The sequence below is a fragment of the Leuciscus leuciscus genome (assembly GCF_965113295.1).
Source record: "Leuciscus leuciscus genome assembly, chromosome: 7".
NCBI lineage: Eukaryota > Metazoa > Chordata > Actinopteri > Cypriniformes > Leuciscidae > Leuciscus > Leuciscus leuciscus.
Window position 1 is genome coordinate 6,895,732 of NC_138731.1, and position 18,819 is coordinate 6,914,550.

General features: G+C 38.3%; 2 protein-coding genes across 2 annotated transcripts; both read right to left on the minus strand.

The window, feature by feature from the left end:
• Positions 1 to 523: 523 nt before the first annotated feature.
• Positions 524 to 2,008, minus strand: LOC309502466 (uncharacterized protein). Its single transcript, XM_082174838.1, has 5 exons — positions 1,926 to 2,008; positions 1,723 to 1,842; positions 1,337 to 1,468; positions 1,023 to 1,124; positions 524 to 885 (listed from the first exon to the last, which is right to left on the minus strand). The coding sequence occupies exons 1-5, from the start codon at positions 1,972 to 1,974 to the stop codon at positions 713 to 715; spliced, it is 576 nt and encodes a 191-aa protein (XP_082030964.1). The 5' UTR covers positions 1,975 to 2,008; the 3' UTR covers positions 524 to 712.
• A 13,132-nt stretch (positions 2,009 to 15,140) lies between these two features.
• On the minus strand, positions 15,141 to 18,800 carry LOC309502543 (E3 SUMO-protein ligase ZBED1-like; the record flags this gene model as incomplete). Its single annotated transcript, XM_082174947.1, has 3 exons — positions 18,272 to 18,800; positions 17,252 to 17,957; positions 15,141 to 15,574 (listed from the first exon to the last, which is right to left on the minus strand). Exons 1-3 carry the CDS (start codon positions 18,710 to 18,712, stop codon positions 15,141 to 15,143), a joined length of 1,581 nt encoding a protein of 526 aa, XP_082031073.1. The 5' UTR covers positions 18,713 to 18,800.
• Between the last annotated feature and the right edge of the window lie 19 nt (positions 18,801 to 18,819).

Genomic DNA, 18,819 nt, shown 5'->3' on the forward strand with positions numbered 1-18,819 from the left:
GCAGGTTACACAATAGAGAGAATAAATGGACACTTTTCAAAGTCTGTGATTGTAGCGGTAAAAGGCAGCAAATGCACACCCACAATTTTACCGCCGCGGGAACGGCGATTAACAAGTATCATTAATGTGGGCCGTGGACAGAAGATCAACGCCAAGGTCAGGATTTTTGTTCAATAATACATTCATTTTGGTCTGTTTTTCACCAAACCCTATCATATACCCCACAGAACGCTTTGAATATACAACACGTGTTGCATGGGACCATTCTCTGATACTTCTGAATCTTTTAAAAAGCTTGATGCTGGTCACTATTCACTGCCATTATCTGGACGAGTAGAAGCGGATTTTTACATTTTTTTTATATATCTTTTTGTGGTCTGAAAAAGAAAGAAGGACATATGGCATTAGAACAACACCAGGGTGAAATATGTAAAAAATAAAATAAAAAAAATTTCTCCTTTTAATTTGATGACCTATCCCTTTAATCTTTTTTTAAGACATAAAATATTTTTAATATTGCAGAGTTTTATCTGACTTTTTTACAGCATGATAAGCTTTATTAATTATGACCTCAGGAACAAGGTAGTATTTTATTTTGTAAAATGTCACATCAGAATTTTACAGGAAAAACATCACATCAGAACACCAAAGCTACAGGGAAAAGTTATTGATTACAGCGTGTCTGATTGTAGAATGTGTCGAGCTGCTGGATTCAGTGCAGCAGGAAGTAGGAGAGCAGAGAACAGCAGAGGAACAGGAAGCTCTGGGTGACACTCTGAGCACCGTTACACAGGTTCCCCTCACAACATGAGTATGATGATGCGGTTTCACAAAGATTTTTAGAGACACAGCCTTTGCCAACCCTTAACGGGCCTTCAAAATTATCTGATGAAAAGAAAGAAGAAAAACAAAAAACAAAGGCTGATTCAGTCTAAGCTGTACATTGGTATTTGTGATCTGTATCAAATGTTTAAACCTAAAAGAGTTTAAAAGATAATGATCTTCCTTTTCCAGATTCTCACCTGTTAATATAATGCAGTGGTCTTCGTCCCCTGAACAGCTCAATGTTTTTGAGCAGCCGTTTTCATCACAAGTGTAACATTTCTTTCCATTCGGGACGGGATCTACAGGAGGAAAACAATATTTTATTTTATTTCTTTTATTTTATTTTCTGTACAAAATATCCAATGAAACAACACTCCTTTATCTGCTCCATTCAATCAGTTCACGGCAGACAGCCACACCCTGCATTTTATTTTCTGATTGAATGTCATTTGGAAGTAAAAGAAGTGTTGACTTTACAGAAGATTTGCACATTGTCATTTAAGTACAATACCTGGAAGATCTTGGCGGTTACACAGGTCTGTGTTACAGCAGGAAGAATACGCCCTTGCATAGCCGTAGTTATAGGACGCACTTTGACAGTTAGATTCACAACCTTTAGACATCGCTTTAGTAGTAATGCCACCTAAAAAATATGAATGATACAGGAAAGACCAATTAAACTGGAAAATTGATTTATAAATGTCAACATTTAGAACTTTTCTTATTTACATTTTTTAAATACAGATCATAACAATCTGAGAGAAAACAAATAAAACAATCTATGTAGAATATTTTGTGATTGAAATTGTTAATTCCATCAGAAAAACAAGAATTTGTTCTGTCGCAGCTCCAGTAAATAACAGTAGCATCTCCAACTTTAAATCATATTGGACTTACCAACTTGTGCTACTGTTGTTGAACTCCAGCACCAAGAAGATCCACCTGTACATGCTGTTTCCTTTTGATTTGCACAAGAACCCGTCAGACTGCTGCACTCATAACAACTGAGAGAGTGTCCTTGAGTAATAAAAAAGAGAAAATGAGACATCAATTATCTGTATTTGTACCCAGTAACTTACAAGTGTTATTTGTCTTTGAACCTGCAGTGAAAAGAAGGAACAGAAGAAAAACTGAGATCTGCAGATCCATCTTTGATCAGGAGGTGAATGAAATAATGTGCCCGTTTCAGCACTCATTTTATAGCGTAGTAAAAGGGGAGGATCTTTATGAGAAAATTAAAGTTTAACAGAAGTAGACATTTCTTGAAACAGAAACTTAAGCTCAAATTTACTTGCCAGTTAAAGATAAAGGAAAGTTTAATGAGGATTTGCAAGAAATGTAGTTTACAGTGGGGAAAATAATGATTTGATCCCCTGCTGATTTTGTAAGCTCCCACTTACAAAGAAATGAAGGGTCTATAATTTTTATGGTAGTATTTTTTTATTTTAACAGATAGAGAATATCAACCAAAAAATCCAGAAAAAAACAAACAAATTGATTTGCATTTCAGTAATTTAAGTGAAATAAGTATTTGATCCCCAAGCAAAACATGCCTAGTACTTTGTGGAGAAACCTTTGTTGGCAATTAGGAGTACTTTCTTAAAGCGACAGGACTAATCTGTGTTCCACATGGGCACATAACCAACCTGTGGGAGGCAGAGTTCTTGCTGGTTGGTAGGGCATAAGTGGGTGAACTTACAAAATCAGCAGGGGATCAAATAATTATTTCCCCCACTGTACTTAAATCAACCTTCTTAAAGTGATAGTTCTCCCAAAAACAGAAATTCTGTCATCTTTATTCACCCTCATTGCAGGAGCATGATTTTGCTTATGTTCAGTGATAAATATTGCATACTGTGTGGTGCATTTAAGTTTTTGAAAATTTGTGTTTTGATTGTAAACTTTCTTTATTTGTGTGTACTATTTAGATAAATATTCTAAATTTTTATATAAAACATGTGTTATGTTAAAATTATGCACTGGGGACCTATTATGCAAAATTCACTTTTACATAGTATTTGAAATGTGTGTTGGCAGTGTGTGTACACAACCACTATATAATCATAAAAATCCACCCAGTGCTTTTTTAAAATCCCCATAAATCATAAGCACTGTCTCAGAAAAAGCTGTTCGCAGATTCTGTGCAAATTGACAGGCCCCTCCCACGACTGTTGACGGACACTGCCGTTTTAGCATAGACCCGCCCTGAGTGAGCTGTCCGCCATTGTTTCGACGCCAGAGCAGGTGTAGACAAGAACGTCTCCTAAGCGATTGAGGTGTTTTGTTGTTGGATGTAAGAATCCCAGCAAACACAGGACGTTGGCACAACGTACCCAACCTTCTAACAACATTTGAACAACATGGCCAAAAGGTTGCTATAACATGGCCAAAAGGTTGCTATAACTACATTGTGTGGTGAAAGTTGTTACAGCGTTGTCACAATGTTGACACTGAACCACCGTTCAGGGCCATTGCTTAAGTTTGTGCCTAGGGTGTCTGGACAACCACTGGACGACATGTGTACTCGTCACTGCCCTGAAACGCGAATCAGCCTTTTAAATTTTAAGCGAGCGTTGGGCCGTCTCATTCTTCATCGAGTGAGGATACATCCCCTAGTGAAAAAAAAAAGTATCACTTTATTGTATTTGAAATATATTCCCTTTTTCAATTGTACATTGCAAATATACTAAGAAAATTTTTACTATCTTTAAATATATTAAAAGTATATTAGCATCATGCTTTTACCTATTTTCTCAATACAACTTTTAACACACTTTAAAACAATTGTACTTCAGTATATTTTCTAAAAAATATATTTAAATATATATATAATTTGAAGTGAAAATTAATTTAATTTTTTTAAAGTATTTATTTGCACTTTATAAAATATATATTTTAGGTATATTTTAACTGTGTGCTGGAAATGATAATTGTAACAATGCATTGAAAGTATACTTTCAAAATACATTATAGTATACAATAGCATTTTGTACAAAGTATAGCTAAGTTTTATTTATCTAATAATGTACATTTGTTATTGAAGACAAAGTATGCAATTTGTTGTATTTGGAATAAGTCAAATGTATTAATGAGCCTATACTTTTTACTCAACTATGTCACACCACGCAAGTGCGCTGACATGTGCTTCAGGAGACCTGAGTTCGAGTCCCAGCTCGTGGACCTTTCCTCTCCCACTCACTTCCTGTCTAGCTACTGTCCTATCCTAATAATAAAATATATTGTTATTCAAAGATCAACAGTCTGTCATTATTGTTTAGTCTGCCACAAAAAAAAAAAAACCCCACTAAAATCATGAACTCAAATGTCATTGTGAAAAACAAAACAAAACAATGACTGTTGTAACAGTGCGTAAATCAGACCTTTCAGGCTATAGCCTAATGCTAATAAGCCTTATGCCAAAATTGGTACAGGGCTTGAACTGTGCATGGTCCCTGTCAAAAAAAAAAAAAAAAAAAAACCTTCACAAAACTAAATAATTGTGTAGATGATTTGCTTTGTGTAACCCCACATCAGACATTAGGCCTAAGTATTTTTTTGCACACAGTGCCGCGACCAATCAATCAAGTTGCCGCAGCCGCGAGGACAGTGAATGTGCAGGCAGACAGTCGTAAAGGAGTGATTGATTGGTCGCGGCACTGTGTACAAAAAAGAAAAAGAATAGAAACAAAAAAGATGCTACAGCCAGTGAGCAGCCGGCGGGGGCTGGCTGCAGGACGACTCAACTTCCACAGACAGTTTTTAATGTTTTATCAGACAATAACTACTCAAGATTCCGGACAACAGCTTAGATTTCGGAACTGTCCCGAATTTTTCGGGACATCTGGTCAGCCTACATCAGAGTGAGTTAAATCATTTTGATCACATTCTCAAGCACATTATTAAAAAAAATACGGTTCTTTTGAGGAATACACACACACACACACACACACACACACATATATAATTTGTCTGGTCCAAAATACGAAAAATATCCATCCATGCATTTTCCAAGACACTTGTCTTATGTAGAATTACTAGGAAGCTGGAGCCTAATAGCAAATAATAGATAACATCAAAATAAATAAAACCAAATTAAATACCAAGAACGTGGGCTAACATAAATGAAGCATAGAAATAAAGGTTACAATAATTGTACATTGTGCAGACTTGTTGGAATCCAGAAAGGGACTCAGAAGAATGTATACCCCCCCCATCAATTAATTTTACTAGAGTCCCTTTAATCAAGTCATTTCACTCAGCGACCATGTTTGAGATGCCTATCGAATTCTAAAAAGCTATTCACCAGGCTTACAATTAAATTACATATAAGAAGTCACTTATGAAATCTGACAACAACTGTTTCAAATCATGACAAAACATTTATTTATTTATTTTTAGGCTGAACCAGCATGTGCAGTCATAAGTGCTCAGAACAGTTTACACAACACTAATTTCAGCTAAAAACTGAAACCTTTTTATTTGTTTTAGCTGTTCATTTATAACACAACAGCGTTTTGTGGGCCTGAAAAACATCGGGCCTGAAGAGGGAACGAGATGCTGTGTCGAGACGGGAACGCCTTTGCATGATTGCATCAAGAAGCACGTGTAAAATCAGTCCAGTGGTGTGACAGAACATCATAGGCAGGCCAGAAAACTATAAAGCATACCCAGAACAAAAGAAAGCTAGCTGCGGCTGAAGCAAGTCGATCACAGGCATGCAGGGAGTGTGGCAGGGCGACGCAGTGTCTCGTTCCTTCTTCGGGGAACCAGGGTTACAGTCGTAACCTGAGACGTTCCCTTTCAATGGAACTCGAGCTGCGTCAAGACCCTGTGGGAACTTTTTACCCATGATGCCACACTAACAAGTGCCTGTCCGTGTGAAACCGGTATGGTCAGTGAGCACCATATGCTGAGGAGATGAAACTGATCGGGAAGATTATGTATGAAACAATCTTTAGTGGTAGAAGTGATAGTTCTACTATATTTGTAACACGGAGTCAGCTTTGCAGCCATGGTTAAATGAAGTTTACACAAGACTAGACAATGATCTGAGATGTCATTGCTCTGCTGCAGAATTTCAACGGCATCAACAATGATTCTATGTTACAATATAAGATTTATGATGAAGTATTTTTACGACAATGAGTGGGTCCTGACTAGGGATGTTGCGGTGACGGATTTTTTCCACCGGTTAATCGACGTGTAAAAAAAACGGTAATCCCGGTGTCACCGGGGTTGCGTGTCGGGGATTTCGGGTGGCCGAAAATGCGGACGTGCACACGTCTCAATTTACTTTCATTTTAATTAGCGGCAATTCAGTAGCATTTGTTTGAATTAATCATGGGTTACTTTATTTTATTCTTAATAAAAATACACAAAACAATAAGAAACTCGCTTGTATTACACACATCTTTATTGCAAAATGAATAATAACTTAACACACCATGCAAAAACTAAACAAAAGCACTTATGAAACACCTTTAAAGTGCACCTTGGCCTCTGCTCTAGCATCCTATCAATAATTTTCTGCTTATATCCCCAGCGAGTTGCACAGTCCTCATGGGAGAAAATAAAAACATTTGTTATAGCCAGTCGTTATAACCAGTCGTTTAAAAATGCAATATTACAAATCACTATTAAAACATATAAAAATATTAATAGGCTAATTAAAAACATAGTTTATTATAATTATTTATTATCATTGTTTTAATGTTTTTTTTTGTTAACAGATGCTTTTGTCACAAACTATTTGAGGCTACAATAAACTTACCGTCACCAGCGAGTGTTCATGAAAGTGGCAGCATCCGGAGGTAACACTTCGAATTTACACGCACATCTTCAAGCACACCACAAAAATGAAGCGGCCAAGATGGGTCCAGCGGCAAAAAATCGACCACAAAAGCCTGACACACAAACACAGCCTTCGATAAGTGGTGCATTTGCGCGATGCACAAAATATAAAAGGGACAGTGCGAGGTGGAACACGTGCACTGACGCAGTGACGAAATACATATGCAAAGAAATGGTGTCTTTTAATACTGTTGAAAAGCAATCTTTCAGAGACCTCATAACCACACTCGACAGCCAATATGAACTGCCAGGGCGTTACTATTGCACCAAAACAGCTGTCCCACGTGCCTACAACCGTGTCCGGAGTGAGTTGCAAAACGTTATTTCAACTGTTGAGCATTTTTCACTCACCACGGACATGTGGTCGAGCACAAAGATGACCCCTTATATGTCTCTGACTGTCCATTTTATTGATACTGAATGGGGACTACAATCAAAATGCCTACAAACTAGTTTTTTGCCAGAGGATCACACTGCAGCTAACTTGGCCGACGCTTTGCAGGAGGCCCTAAGTGATTGGGGATTAGACGAGAATAAAATATCTTGTATCACAACGGACAGTGGAGCTAATGTAAAAGCAGCTGTTCGTAATTTAGGCTGGCCCTGGTTAAGCTGCTTTGGGCACAACCTAAACCTAGCTGTGTCCAACACAATCGACAAGACAGAGAAAGCCCGCACAGACTGTGCTCTAGCTGTGTGTCGTGCAATAAACGGCATGTTCTCCCACAGCTGGAGAAGGAGAAGGGAACTGCAAAAAGCCCAAGCCGAGCTTGGCCTTCCTCAGGCAATGTTTACAGGTTGCCTCGTTAACGTTTTCAGGTTCCCTGTTGGCATTTGGTTTGAATCCAAAATATTTAAAAAAATATAGGTGCTTTTGCATTTCGCTTTGAAACTAGATCTTCCGCCATCCTTTGCCAGTTAGCTCGCCTCACTCTCCTCAAATGATAAATGAAATCGGACACCTGCTGCTTTACTGCGGCGCTCGTTCCGCTTACGCTAAATTACGAAGGCACGTAGTCACTAACTGAATTAAGTGCTTTATTGCTATAGGCTAAAACTTCAACACGATGGGGACGGTACCGGTGGTCAAGTGCTATGACCGGTAGGTGGGTTAAACACCGTGTATCACCGGTAACACCGACTATCGCAACAAGCCTAGTCCTGACACATGTTGCCTGTTTAGAATGTCTGTAAATGCCAATACCAATGTGTATTTTTCATTATCCACATGGTTATAAAAATCATTAACAATTGGTACTTTTTCTGCAGCCAGTACTAACTCCGAAGTCTGTATGGTGCCCTGGTGGCCTGTATACAGTAGCTAGCACAAATCTCAAACGGGATTTATCATTTACACTAGTTAGTGTTACATTAAGCACCAACACTTCAAAATAATTATATTTGACACTAGACTTCTCAGTAATACTGAATATATTACTATAAATTACAGCAACACCTCCCCTTTTGACTTTCAGACTTTCATGTTTATAATGCAAATTTACATTTTTAGTCAATGTCTCCCTTTGTAGTTTTTTTTTTTTCTTGGTCTGAGTTTTTAAAGAATTTTTTGCAAAAGGCTCAGCGCAATTCTGTAGCCAGATCAGCCCGTAATGCTGAGTGTCTTTCATAAACTCAGCATTATTGATTTTTCTGAAATTATTAAATCTAGTAGATTACGCTGTAAACATGTCACCACAAATGTGTGTTCAGGTTAGTCACGGACTAAAGTCCAGTTTTATGGGGAGCATAGGGCATGCCAACTGAGAGTTTACATCTCCGGCTATCTCTTGGTACTGGTTCAAGTGTGCTTATACTGTAAAGGCTAAAAAGGGAATTTCCTTTCCAGGGTATATACAGGAATCATGGAATTAAATTTAATACCTTTTTAGACCTTTTTTAAGACCCGCTACATACATGTCAAGACCTCATCGCCACTTCAAGTTTTAATCGTTACATCTGTGACACCTTACATTTACTATATATTGATTGTAAGATAGCACAACTAAACAGTCTTAGCTTGTGATAACTCCTTATCAATGCAACATAATTCAGAAGGGTGGGAACGAAGCACAAGATAATTAACTGAGTGACTAACCCAATGCAAGGTTTATTAGAAAGAGACACCAGAAACCAGAATTAGACCAAGAAACAAAACAATTGACAAAACTTATTGAAGAGGGAAAATAAACCTCTCCGAGCTAAAAGGACAATGAGTTCACAAAGTATATTCAAAAGACGTATTTGTAACATTAACTCTTATAACTGTCTGCAAACACTTTTGTGGTACACTTCTCATGACAAATGGCGCTTTTCCACTGCATGGTACGGCTCGGTACGGTTCGACTCGGCACGGAACGGTTCGGCTCGCTTCGCTTTTCCACTGCGTGGTACGACTCGGCTCGGTACGGCACGGTTCGGTTCGCTTTAGCTCGGTTGCTTTTCCACTGCAGTTAGTACGCTTCAAAGTGGGTGTGACTGACCGTTATAGTTGCCGTCTCTACTGCCATGACATCATCATATTAAATGCGAATTTTTCATTCCGTGTTTCCCCATCCACTCCTCGGCAACCAACGAGAGGAACGTCTGCACTTCGTCCACTGACCACGATTCATTTATTTTTTGTAAGTTTATACTCTTTTTTTTTTTTTTTTTTGGAAGCAAATACTTTTAAAACAGGCGCTACAGTGTTGGCTGTTGTCTTCTGGCTATTTAAATCTAGCGGGTTTAGTGTCTCGTGTCGTAAATACAATGACGCTGGTAGTGATGATTCTGTCTGACCAATCAGTGATCTGCAGTGTTTTCACGTCACATTTTAGTATCGGTACGGTACGCTTGGAACCTCAACAGAGGTGGTACCATTTAAAGCGAGCCGAAGCGAGCCGTACCGTACCGTACCATGCAGTGGAAATGCGTCATAAGTGAGCCGTACTGAACCGAGCCGTACTGTACCATGCAGTGGAAAAGCGCCAAAGCGTGCCGTACCGAACCGAACCGTACCGTACCATGCAGTGGAAAAGCGCCAAAACACCTGACTGGTTAGACAGTTTACCTGTGATTACGGAGTGCTTGATTTGATGCACCAGAGCAGAGTGTCAGTACTAGGGGTGTGCACGAATATTCGATCTGTAATTATTGTTCGAAAAAATTAAATACTATTCGAATTTTACTACTGTACGTTGATTTGCTGGCCGTAAATGCTGTGAATTTGCCAATTACCTCTGGCTAGTGGGGACACACAATAATCAACAGTATTATTGATTTGACTGCACTGACAAAAATGGATGAGAATTGAGCTGAGCTGGATGATGACATCACTGTTTTCTGCAGAACTGCTTTATAGATTAAATTAACTAATTTAATAATTGATGATCTTTACAATGGAAATGAATCAACACTGACAGTATTTTCTTTTGGAGCTGTATTTTCTGTACAGCCAAAATGAGTTTGCATCACTGATTCATTTTCCTGACATGACTTGACTAGTGGTAAAATGTACGATTTAGAAAAAATTTTTATACATTTGTACGAGTGAGGTCGTATGAATTCGTAAGAATTAGCCATCTCATAAAATTCGTATGAATTTCCGTGAGATCGGGTTGTCAATATCATCACAATTTTTTTTTAAACAATAAAAACTCTCTGAAAGCACTTGATTAATTCATAAGCTTCTCCTTTTCATGCTGTTCAAGCTTACACTGTTTTTGACTACTTTTGAATCTGTGCGTCTTATGAACAATAACGTGTGTATTATTATTGTTTGTTTGGATTATTTAATTATTAACCATATAATAGGATAATAACAGTTCCAACATTTACAGTCATGTGAAAAGATCCACAAATATACTTTATCTCCAGCGGTACTATCACTTTCAGTAAATTATTACAGCAGATTTCCACATCACACTGGACTTACCAGTTGATTGTTCTGCTGTAGTACTTGCACATTTTGAATATCCATCTGGACATATCTCCACTTTTGCTTTACAGGAGCCCATCAAAGCAGATGTGCACGAGTAACAATGAATCACCACATTAAAATGTAATAATACTTCTGTGAAAGCTTACTGAACTGTGTGGAAGTGAATGTTGTAACAGTGTGATAAAGTCAATGTTGGATCATATTCTTATATATTCTTGCAAGGTTATTATGTGGCAAATGGCAAAGGCTTTAGCCTCAGACTCAGTGTATTGCCGTTATGCTTCAGTATGTTTGCTGCTAACATCAGAATAGAGAGAAATCCCTTTCTGTTGTGAAATATTTCCTATCATGTGGCATTTACTGAAAACACAGAACAGATCAAATATATGCCTAGAGGGATTTTTACTTAAATAACAAAACTGTTTATTTAAATAAGAAAGGGGAGAGACCTGACTATTAAAGTGGGTTCTTTATTAATACATACAATTATAATTTTGCTGTTATGATTGACAAGGTTTTACATCTGCCACGGGTTATAGGGTTCACGATCATGATAAAGAGTAAAGGGTAAAGTTTTTTTATTTATTTATATAGCTCACAGATGATGAAACTCACAGATAAACACCATAACGCATTAACGAGACAGGACAATGAACACTGAAATTATATACAGACAATATCATATTAGTAACCATGGAGACAAACGAGTAGTGGGAGCTGAACAAAGGAAGACAGGAACCAATGAATACTAACTAAAAGTCCATGAAAGTGAAACTAAGAACAAACATAACTAAATATCAATGTTGTGATAAGGGAAGACAGTCTTGATAAAACCTGCTCTGTTATCTTGACACGCTAGCTATGCATTTTAGAAGCTAAGATAACAATGATTACAATTATATGACTTTACAATGCTTCACGCAGTTTAGACTATGAAAAAAAAAAAAATATATACATATATATATACTGTATATATATATATACTGTATATATATATATATATATATATATTTAACTTGAAATGTATATTTTTGCAGAAGGATTGGTCACATGTGGCTGTTTTCTTCCAGGGAGGAAAGGCGCTAACTGAGCATGTGTGGATATCATCTCTCTAGCTCATTCCTGATTGGAGAAATAAGCCATGTTGTAAATGCCCCCACTTTCCAATACACCAGAAAAACTACACCCTTGCATTTTGTCACTTAACGTGGTAAAGACAAACTCTCAAGACGAGGAATACTTCAAGTAAATAACTTACCAAATAATAATAATAATAATTTACCAAAACCTGGTTGTTACTTGTTATTTTAAAATGTTACTAGTCTTTTACTAGTCTTTTTCTTTATGCAGTCAATTTAACTTAGTGAAGACCCTGTCTGTGCACAAGTAAAATAACAATACATGATGTTAAAGACATGATGTTATTACATTTTAATGAATGTTGTAATTGTGATTTGTTCTGGTGATTGGTTTGTAATGATCTGAGCTAGTCATGTGACTGTTAGTTCTACTGTGTTAAGCACTTTTTGGTTAAGTATATATGGCCTTTGACCTGAGCATCCTTAGTCTGCATTTCTCTGTACATTTAATGTTGAAAATACCCATTAAAATATTTCTATCACATAACCATTCCCTATTAAGCGGTCTGTTGCAACATTTGACTTGGTCTATTTAAGTATAAATTGTATATATATTATCATGTACACATGTTGCATCAGTGTGGGTGGGTTGCTGTCAGATGTGGGTGTATTTGTATTTTATTTTATTTTTTTACATTTTTGGCTTTCCAATACAAACAGTCTCTGAGAAACTCAAGGAAATGCAAAAAGTGTTGCAACTGTCCCCATTCTCCCCCTACAAAAGATGATCTGCTGTTACAACAATGTCACTTCTCTCTCTTTTACGGCCCTGATGAGAACGTCGGTCTCCTCGGCTGTGAACCGCTCCTGGCGTGCGCCTGGCAAATCCGGTTATAATAGCAATCCGCCATGGAACAAGCGTGCCTGCTCTTAAAGGGAATGTGAGATGACGCTCTGATTGGTTTATTTCACGTTACGCCCAAACCACACATATGAATAATGAAGCTACTTCAGACCAGCCCATTGTAGATTTGTGTTGGGCGCAAGAGTCATTTATCCCGCCGGAATAATAGCAACAGCGCCCAAGACCCGCCCACAAAGTTACTTGCGTTTCGCGTTTGATACTTGCGTTTCAGATCGTTAAAATAGGGCCCTTATAGTATATTGCTTGTATGTTTCGAAGACACTCGTAATGAATTTGTAATGTACTTGTAACACAAATAAAGTACACATTAATATCACTAATCAAGCATGTAATTAGTCCCTACAAAGGCATACAGCCTACTTAAAGTAGCCTATACTAAGTATACTTGAAGTTGGTCCAATTTAGTACACAAAAGTACACTAAATACACTTAAAGTTATGCTTTACTACAATTTAATAACTACTAAAATATACTTAGTACAAAATTAGTTGTTTCAAAATAGCACACTTCAAGTTAACTAATCATTAACAGACTTAGTATACTGATAAGTAGTATGGCTGCAAGTATACTTAGCATATATATATATATATATAAGTTATTTATTTATTTTTCATCTGGGCAGTTTTGAAGTTAATTGATATAATTTGTATAAAAAAAAAATCTCTGGAAAACGGTGATCTGTGCCTATCTGCCACCATTGAGGTCACCGAGGTTTGGACCTCTGTGTTTTTCCATGAAAAGCTATGTAATGTAATTCATAACTGTCAATGTGATGAGACAATGAACATTAACAAAGACGGTTTCCTCATATTAGGCATAGCATTGATGATGAATGTGTACATATTGTGAATTACTTTTCCAGCTATAGCCTTTAGTAAATTCCCTTAATTGTCAAAAAAAATGTATACAACATAAATATCAGTTGTCACAATAGAGAGAATGTAGGGAACAATGTGTCACTTTTGAATGATTTATTAAATATAATAGCATAAATTCCATAACCCCCTCCCTCCCGTTTTCGGACTGGACACCTGCTCCGGCCATCTGTTTATCACCCCCCCACCACTAGCCCCACCGCATCAGGGCTATGTATGACTGTTGAGGAATGTGTGTGTGTGTTTTTGAAGTGTAAATGTTCGAAAATGATGAAAAAACATTCAAAACAATGTATTTTAAACTTTTTAAGAAAAACAATGTGTAAGAAGGACCGATACGGAGATAAGATCACTGTTTTTTGTATTAAACAAGAGAAAAGTGTTTTTCACTAACATTTTGGAGAAAAGTTCAATTTAAAAAGTTAAACATTAAAATACATATAAAAGTCTTTAGCGTTAAAAAACAAGTTAAAGAGAAAGTTTTTCTTTCACATACAAACATTTAAAAACGTAAAAATTCAGTAATTTACAGAAAAGTAAAAAACAAGTTAAGATAAAGTCTTTTACCTCTACACACTATTTGTAAAATGTTAAAAAGTCAATGAAAAAAGGTTACATTGCATCTTCTAAAAAGTGTTCAAACACGTTCTAGTATTAAAAACATCTAAAACAACATGTTAAAAATCACAGCATCAAAAATAGCCTTACGTTTTACATTTCCGTTGTTAAAGAAGAACAAAACTCTTATGCAGCTCCTCGTGAGGGAGCTCAGCGAAATACGTCCGTTCAGCCCTATACCAAAACCATGAATGACACCTAATACGCCTCACATCAAAGCTGATGAAGGTCTTAGGTAAACAAATTCCCTCGCGCTGCTTCAGGGGACACATCCACACTCTGTCAGCTCAAAGCTAGAAATGACCCACGCAGACTCCGCCCACCTAACACTCCCACTGAAGGTGTTGACGACAGAGACACTCCCCCCATCAAGACACAGATGTTGCACTGTTTAAAAGCTTCTATCTAAGCTAAAATGTTTAAACATTATATTGTTTTATAACAAATAACATTATGACACAGGAGGAGTTCGCACACGCACACACATTTTAGATACTTTATTTGGTTCCACATTACAAGTCAAATTTCATTAGGAATCAAATTTTTTAAATAATCCAACAGATTAAAACAAATCAGCACATTGTTATGGATTAAACAGTTCAAGGGTACAGGAAGCATCGCTTTTTCCAAACAAACATGCTTCCTATAGTTGCTGAGATTGAACAATACTTCGCCAACTGTTTGGCCCCTGTTTTAGAAATACCCCCAATGCAAAGTCCACGGATCGCCAGCCTGTGTACATAAACACCAGCACAATAAGCCGGCATTTGTACCCAAGGTTCTCAATGGTCGATATCAATGACTAATATTTTAGAATCTTAGAACAGTAAGAATCCTCCATAAACAAGTCAAATGCACATGACACCTCAAATAGTGTAACTTTGTTTTCGTTTCTGAGAGATGTTAACGATATCGGGTGTATTAGCAATTCCTAAAAAAGTGTTTGCAGATGAGTTAAACCATTCAGATTGTACAGTAGTGTGTTTAAAAATGTGCTCATCCACACAGGGAATCTGAGCAGCAATGAGGTCCACAAGTCTATCAAGTCTTTAAGTGATGAACAACTGTTCATGATGTGGGCTACTGACTCCAGGTGTTGAGGGGGGCATGTAGCAGAGGGGCGAATGGGTGGAGGGAAACCACACGGATAAGTTGTATTTTGTAGGAAAAATCTGCAGACGTGCTTTTATGCAGAAGGTTAGGATCTCCTCACTGATGGTGGCATTGCTGTAGATGGTGTGTGATACAGAGTGGTCCACGCAGGGCAGTTTTGCCAACTTTCCCTGGAGTTTCAGACTGGACCAGTACTCCATATTTTGGGCTCTTTGAATAGACAAGAGAGTCTGCCTTGAAGTTCTAGGCTGGAGCAGGAGAACAGTGTTGTTATGGTGCAGTCTGGCTTCCACGATGACAGATGGGTCCTCTACGACTGCATCAGAGACCTCTACAGGTTGGCAGTGAGAGGTCCACTTCAGGTCAGTGCCTGTCCTCCAGCATAAGTCGTTTAAGTCTGGTCAGTCTGATGACACACCAAATCCCTGTGCCCGTCCATCCAGCTTTCCATTGGTCTTTCTTTTAAAGCCCAGGAAGCTATCTTCCCCAACGCATGCGTGCAGCACTTTCTGTTTTTTAAAATCCAGCAATACGGATGCCCTGGCCATTTGCCTCATGCTGGCATCATCACAGTTCAGCATGTTGGTGAGGTGAGACTGTCTTGTAGCTGTGTACTCCCACATGCAGTGTGCAACTCCAAGCCCCCCGTCCTGTCTTTTCTGAAAGATAAAACATCTTGTGGAATGTGTGTTAAGACAAAGCCATTTTCTAACCACACTTACGGTTTTGTTGTCCATTTTGCGCAATTCTTTTTGCGGAATATGGACATTTGCAAAAAGATGTTGAATTTTAGAAAACGCAATGTCTCTTATTGCTTGCACTTTTAGAGTAACAGGAAGAGGTGATACGTCAATAAGATCCAGTCTGGTCATAAACTGATGTGCCATGTCAGTCACTTGCAGACTCCATTCTCCAGCGATGTTAAACTTGTGACCCAGATAGTTGTAGGTTTCGTGTCTAGTGTACACTCTGAGTGGCTGGTCTAAGATGGTAAAGGAGGGGGGTTGGTCGGCCCTGGATCTATACCAATGGTTGCCACCGCTCCTCCTCTCATAGAAAACTGCACATTTACTGTGCTTTACTTGTAGGCTAGACCATATCAGGAATCTGTCAGTACATGACAACATGTTTTTAATCGCGCCTTCATCTCGGGATGCTACGACCACATCATCAGCATAGCCCTGGACTGGGTTCGGTGACAGGACGTGGGGCTGGGGCATGTGCACAGAGCCATTTTAGCCATTGATTTATTGCAATGATAAAGTTTACAGCACTCCATGGACAACCAGTTTCCAATAGGGTTGTGACGATGAGGAAATTTCTCCACCGGTTAATCGACATGTGACAACACCGGTAATACCGGTATCACCGTGGGGGTGGGGGTTTCCTATTTTCCTCTTTTTTTCTGCTTTTAAATAGCTTATAAATGCGTGCGTATTATACTTTCACTTTCAGTTTTGCGGGAATTGGCAATTCGCGCGTCAATTGTTTGAATGGACGACAACGAAACTACAAAAAAAAACAAAAAAAACACTGATATTAAACATAACTTTTATTAACATAACGAAAAAAAACAACAACAATGCTACAGGCTGAAAAAACTGTGGAAGTTGGAACCAAACAAATAACACCATAGAACGTTCATTTCGTAGCCTATGTTAGAATATTTTTTAAATGAATAAGAAAATAAAATAGAAAGATAAATAAATAAATTGCAAAACGTTTAAATACGATTAAACGAATGAACAAGAAACGAATATAAAAGAAAAACTTCCAATATGACATCAGGCTACAAAAATGACAAGTCAGCAGTCTTAAAAAAAAATAAAAATAAATAAACAAAAACACTATAAATTGTTATTTATTAACAGTGCAGTCTACATGTTTTTTGCCAGGAAACCCAACATGTTGACCATCTCTGGCTTAAGATGGGATCTTGTGGGGCTCACTATGTTCCCCATCGTGCTGAACACTCTCTCGGATGCGCAGCTTGTTGCGCACACGCAAAGATACTTTTTGGCTACCTTTGCCAACAGGGGGAACCTACTTTGGTTCTCTTTCCACCAGGCCAGAGGATCCTGCTCTGCGTGAATGGGGGATTCCTGAGCATAGGTGGAGATTTCCGACACCACCATTTCTGGAATAGTCAAATTAACTGTCACAGTGTCTGATTTTCTTTTTAATAAACTGGCCAACGTTTTTTTTCTTTTGGGCTGGGGGTCGACCACGATGTCGGCTTCCTCATTTTGTTCTCCCTCTTCTCTCATAGAGTGCACTGACTGCGCTTTCCTACCGAGGATGACCGCTTCTTCCTCTATCATCTTCTTGATCTCTTCGACATTCGAGTCATAGTCACCTTTGTAGCGCGGGTCCAGGAATGTTGTCTTGCGCATAAGCTGCTGGCTTGCTTCTGGCAGAGCTTTATATTTCTCGTCTAAAATAGACACGATGCCGGCTTTAAGGTTGGCTGTCAGTTGGCTGTCATCATCCGATGGGGCCAACGTGTCCTCTTTAATGAGACGCAGCACAGGGAGAAGAGATGACGCGGTTACGTAATTCTCTCCAGACAGAATGTCGGTAAACTCACTTACTGGCTTTAACGCTTTGTTCAGCGATTGCAACACATCCTCATCTTGCCATGTGATGCTCACATTGACTTTACGATCTTCAGCAAGAACTCGATTGATGGCCGTCCTCTGCTCTAGCATCCTATCAATCATTTTTTGCTTAGAGCCCCAGCGAGTTGCACAGTCCTCAAGGAGAAAATAAATCCATTATTATTATTATTGTTATTATTATTATTACCACCAATGATAATAATAAAAAAAAACATAAGATGTGGTATGAAACCCGGAATTTCCGAAAAAGTGCACGAAAAAATCTCAAACTTTCTCTTAAGCTGTTCTGCAAAGGATAACGCGGTTTTCTGCCGAATATCCTTTAAAGTAAACTACTTTAAAGCAGTTTAATTATAATCTTTATTTTATTTTATTTTATTTACAATATGTTTTATAATATTTTATTTACTATACTAAAGACTTTTTATAAGAACTAAGAGTAAACTTACCGTGACGAGCGAGTGCTCTGGGAGGCCAAGGTGGACTTGGGCTTTCTGCAGCTCCCTTCTCCTTTTCCAGCTGTGAGAGAACATGCCGTTTATTGTGCGACAAACAGAAAGGGCACGGTCCGTACGGGCTTTCTCCGTCTTCTCAATAGTGTTGGACACAGCTAGGTTCAGGTTGTGCCCAAAGCAGCTTAACCAGGGCCAGCCTAAATTACGAACAGCCGCTTTAATGTTGCTTCCACTGTCAGTCGTGACACAAGACACATTATCCTCTTTTAATCCCCAGTCATGCAGAGCCTCATCCAAAGCATCGGCCAAGTTAGCAGCAGTGTGGTCCTGTGGCAAAAAACTTGTTTGGAGGCATTTTGACACCAGTGTCCATTCCGTGTCAATGAAATGGAAAGTTAGCGACATGTAAGGTGTCATTTTTGTACTCGACCACATATCGGTTGTAAGCGAAAAATACTCGACTGTGGTGGAAATGGCCTGTTGCAGCTCACCACGGATACGGTTGTATGCACGTGGAACAGCTGTTTTTGAGAAATATGTAC

Bases quoted from the DNA above. Each gene is read 5' to 3' on its own strand.
- LOC309502466 (XM_082174838.1), bottom strand. From the start codon at position 1,974: ATGGATCTGCAGATCTCAGTTTTTCTTCTGTTCCTTCTTTTCACTGCA. The intron at 1,843-1,925 runs GTTCAAAGACAA...TTATTACTCAAG, and splicing joins GTTCCTTCTTTTCACTGCAG to GACACTCTCTCAGTTGTTAT. The intron at 886-1,022 runs GTGAGAATCTGG...TCTTTTCATCAG, and splicing joins CCACTGCATTATATTAACAG to ATAATTTTGAAGGCCCGTTA.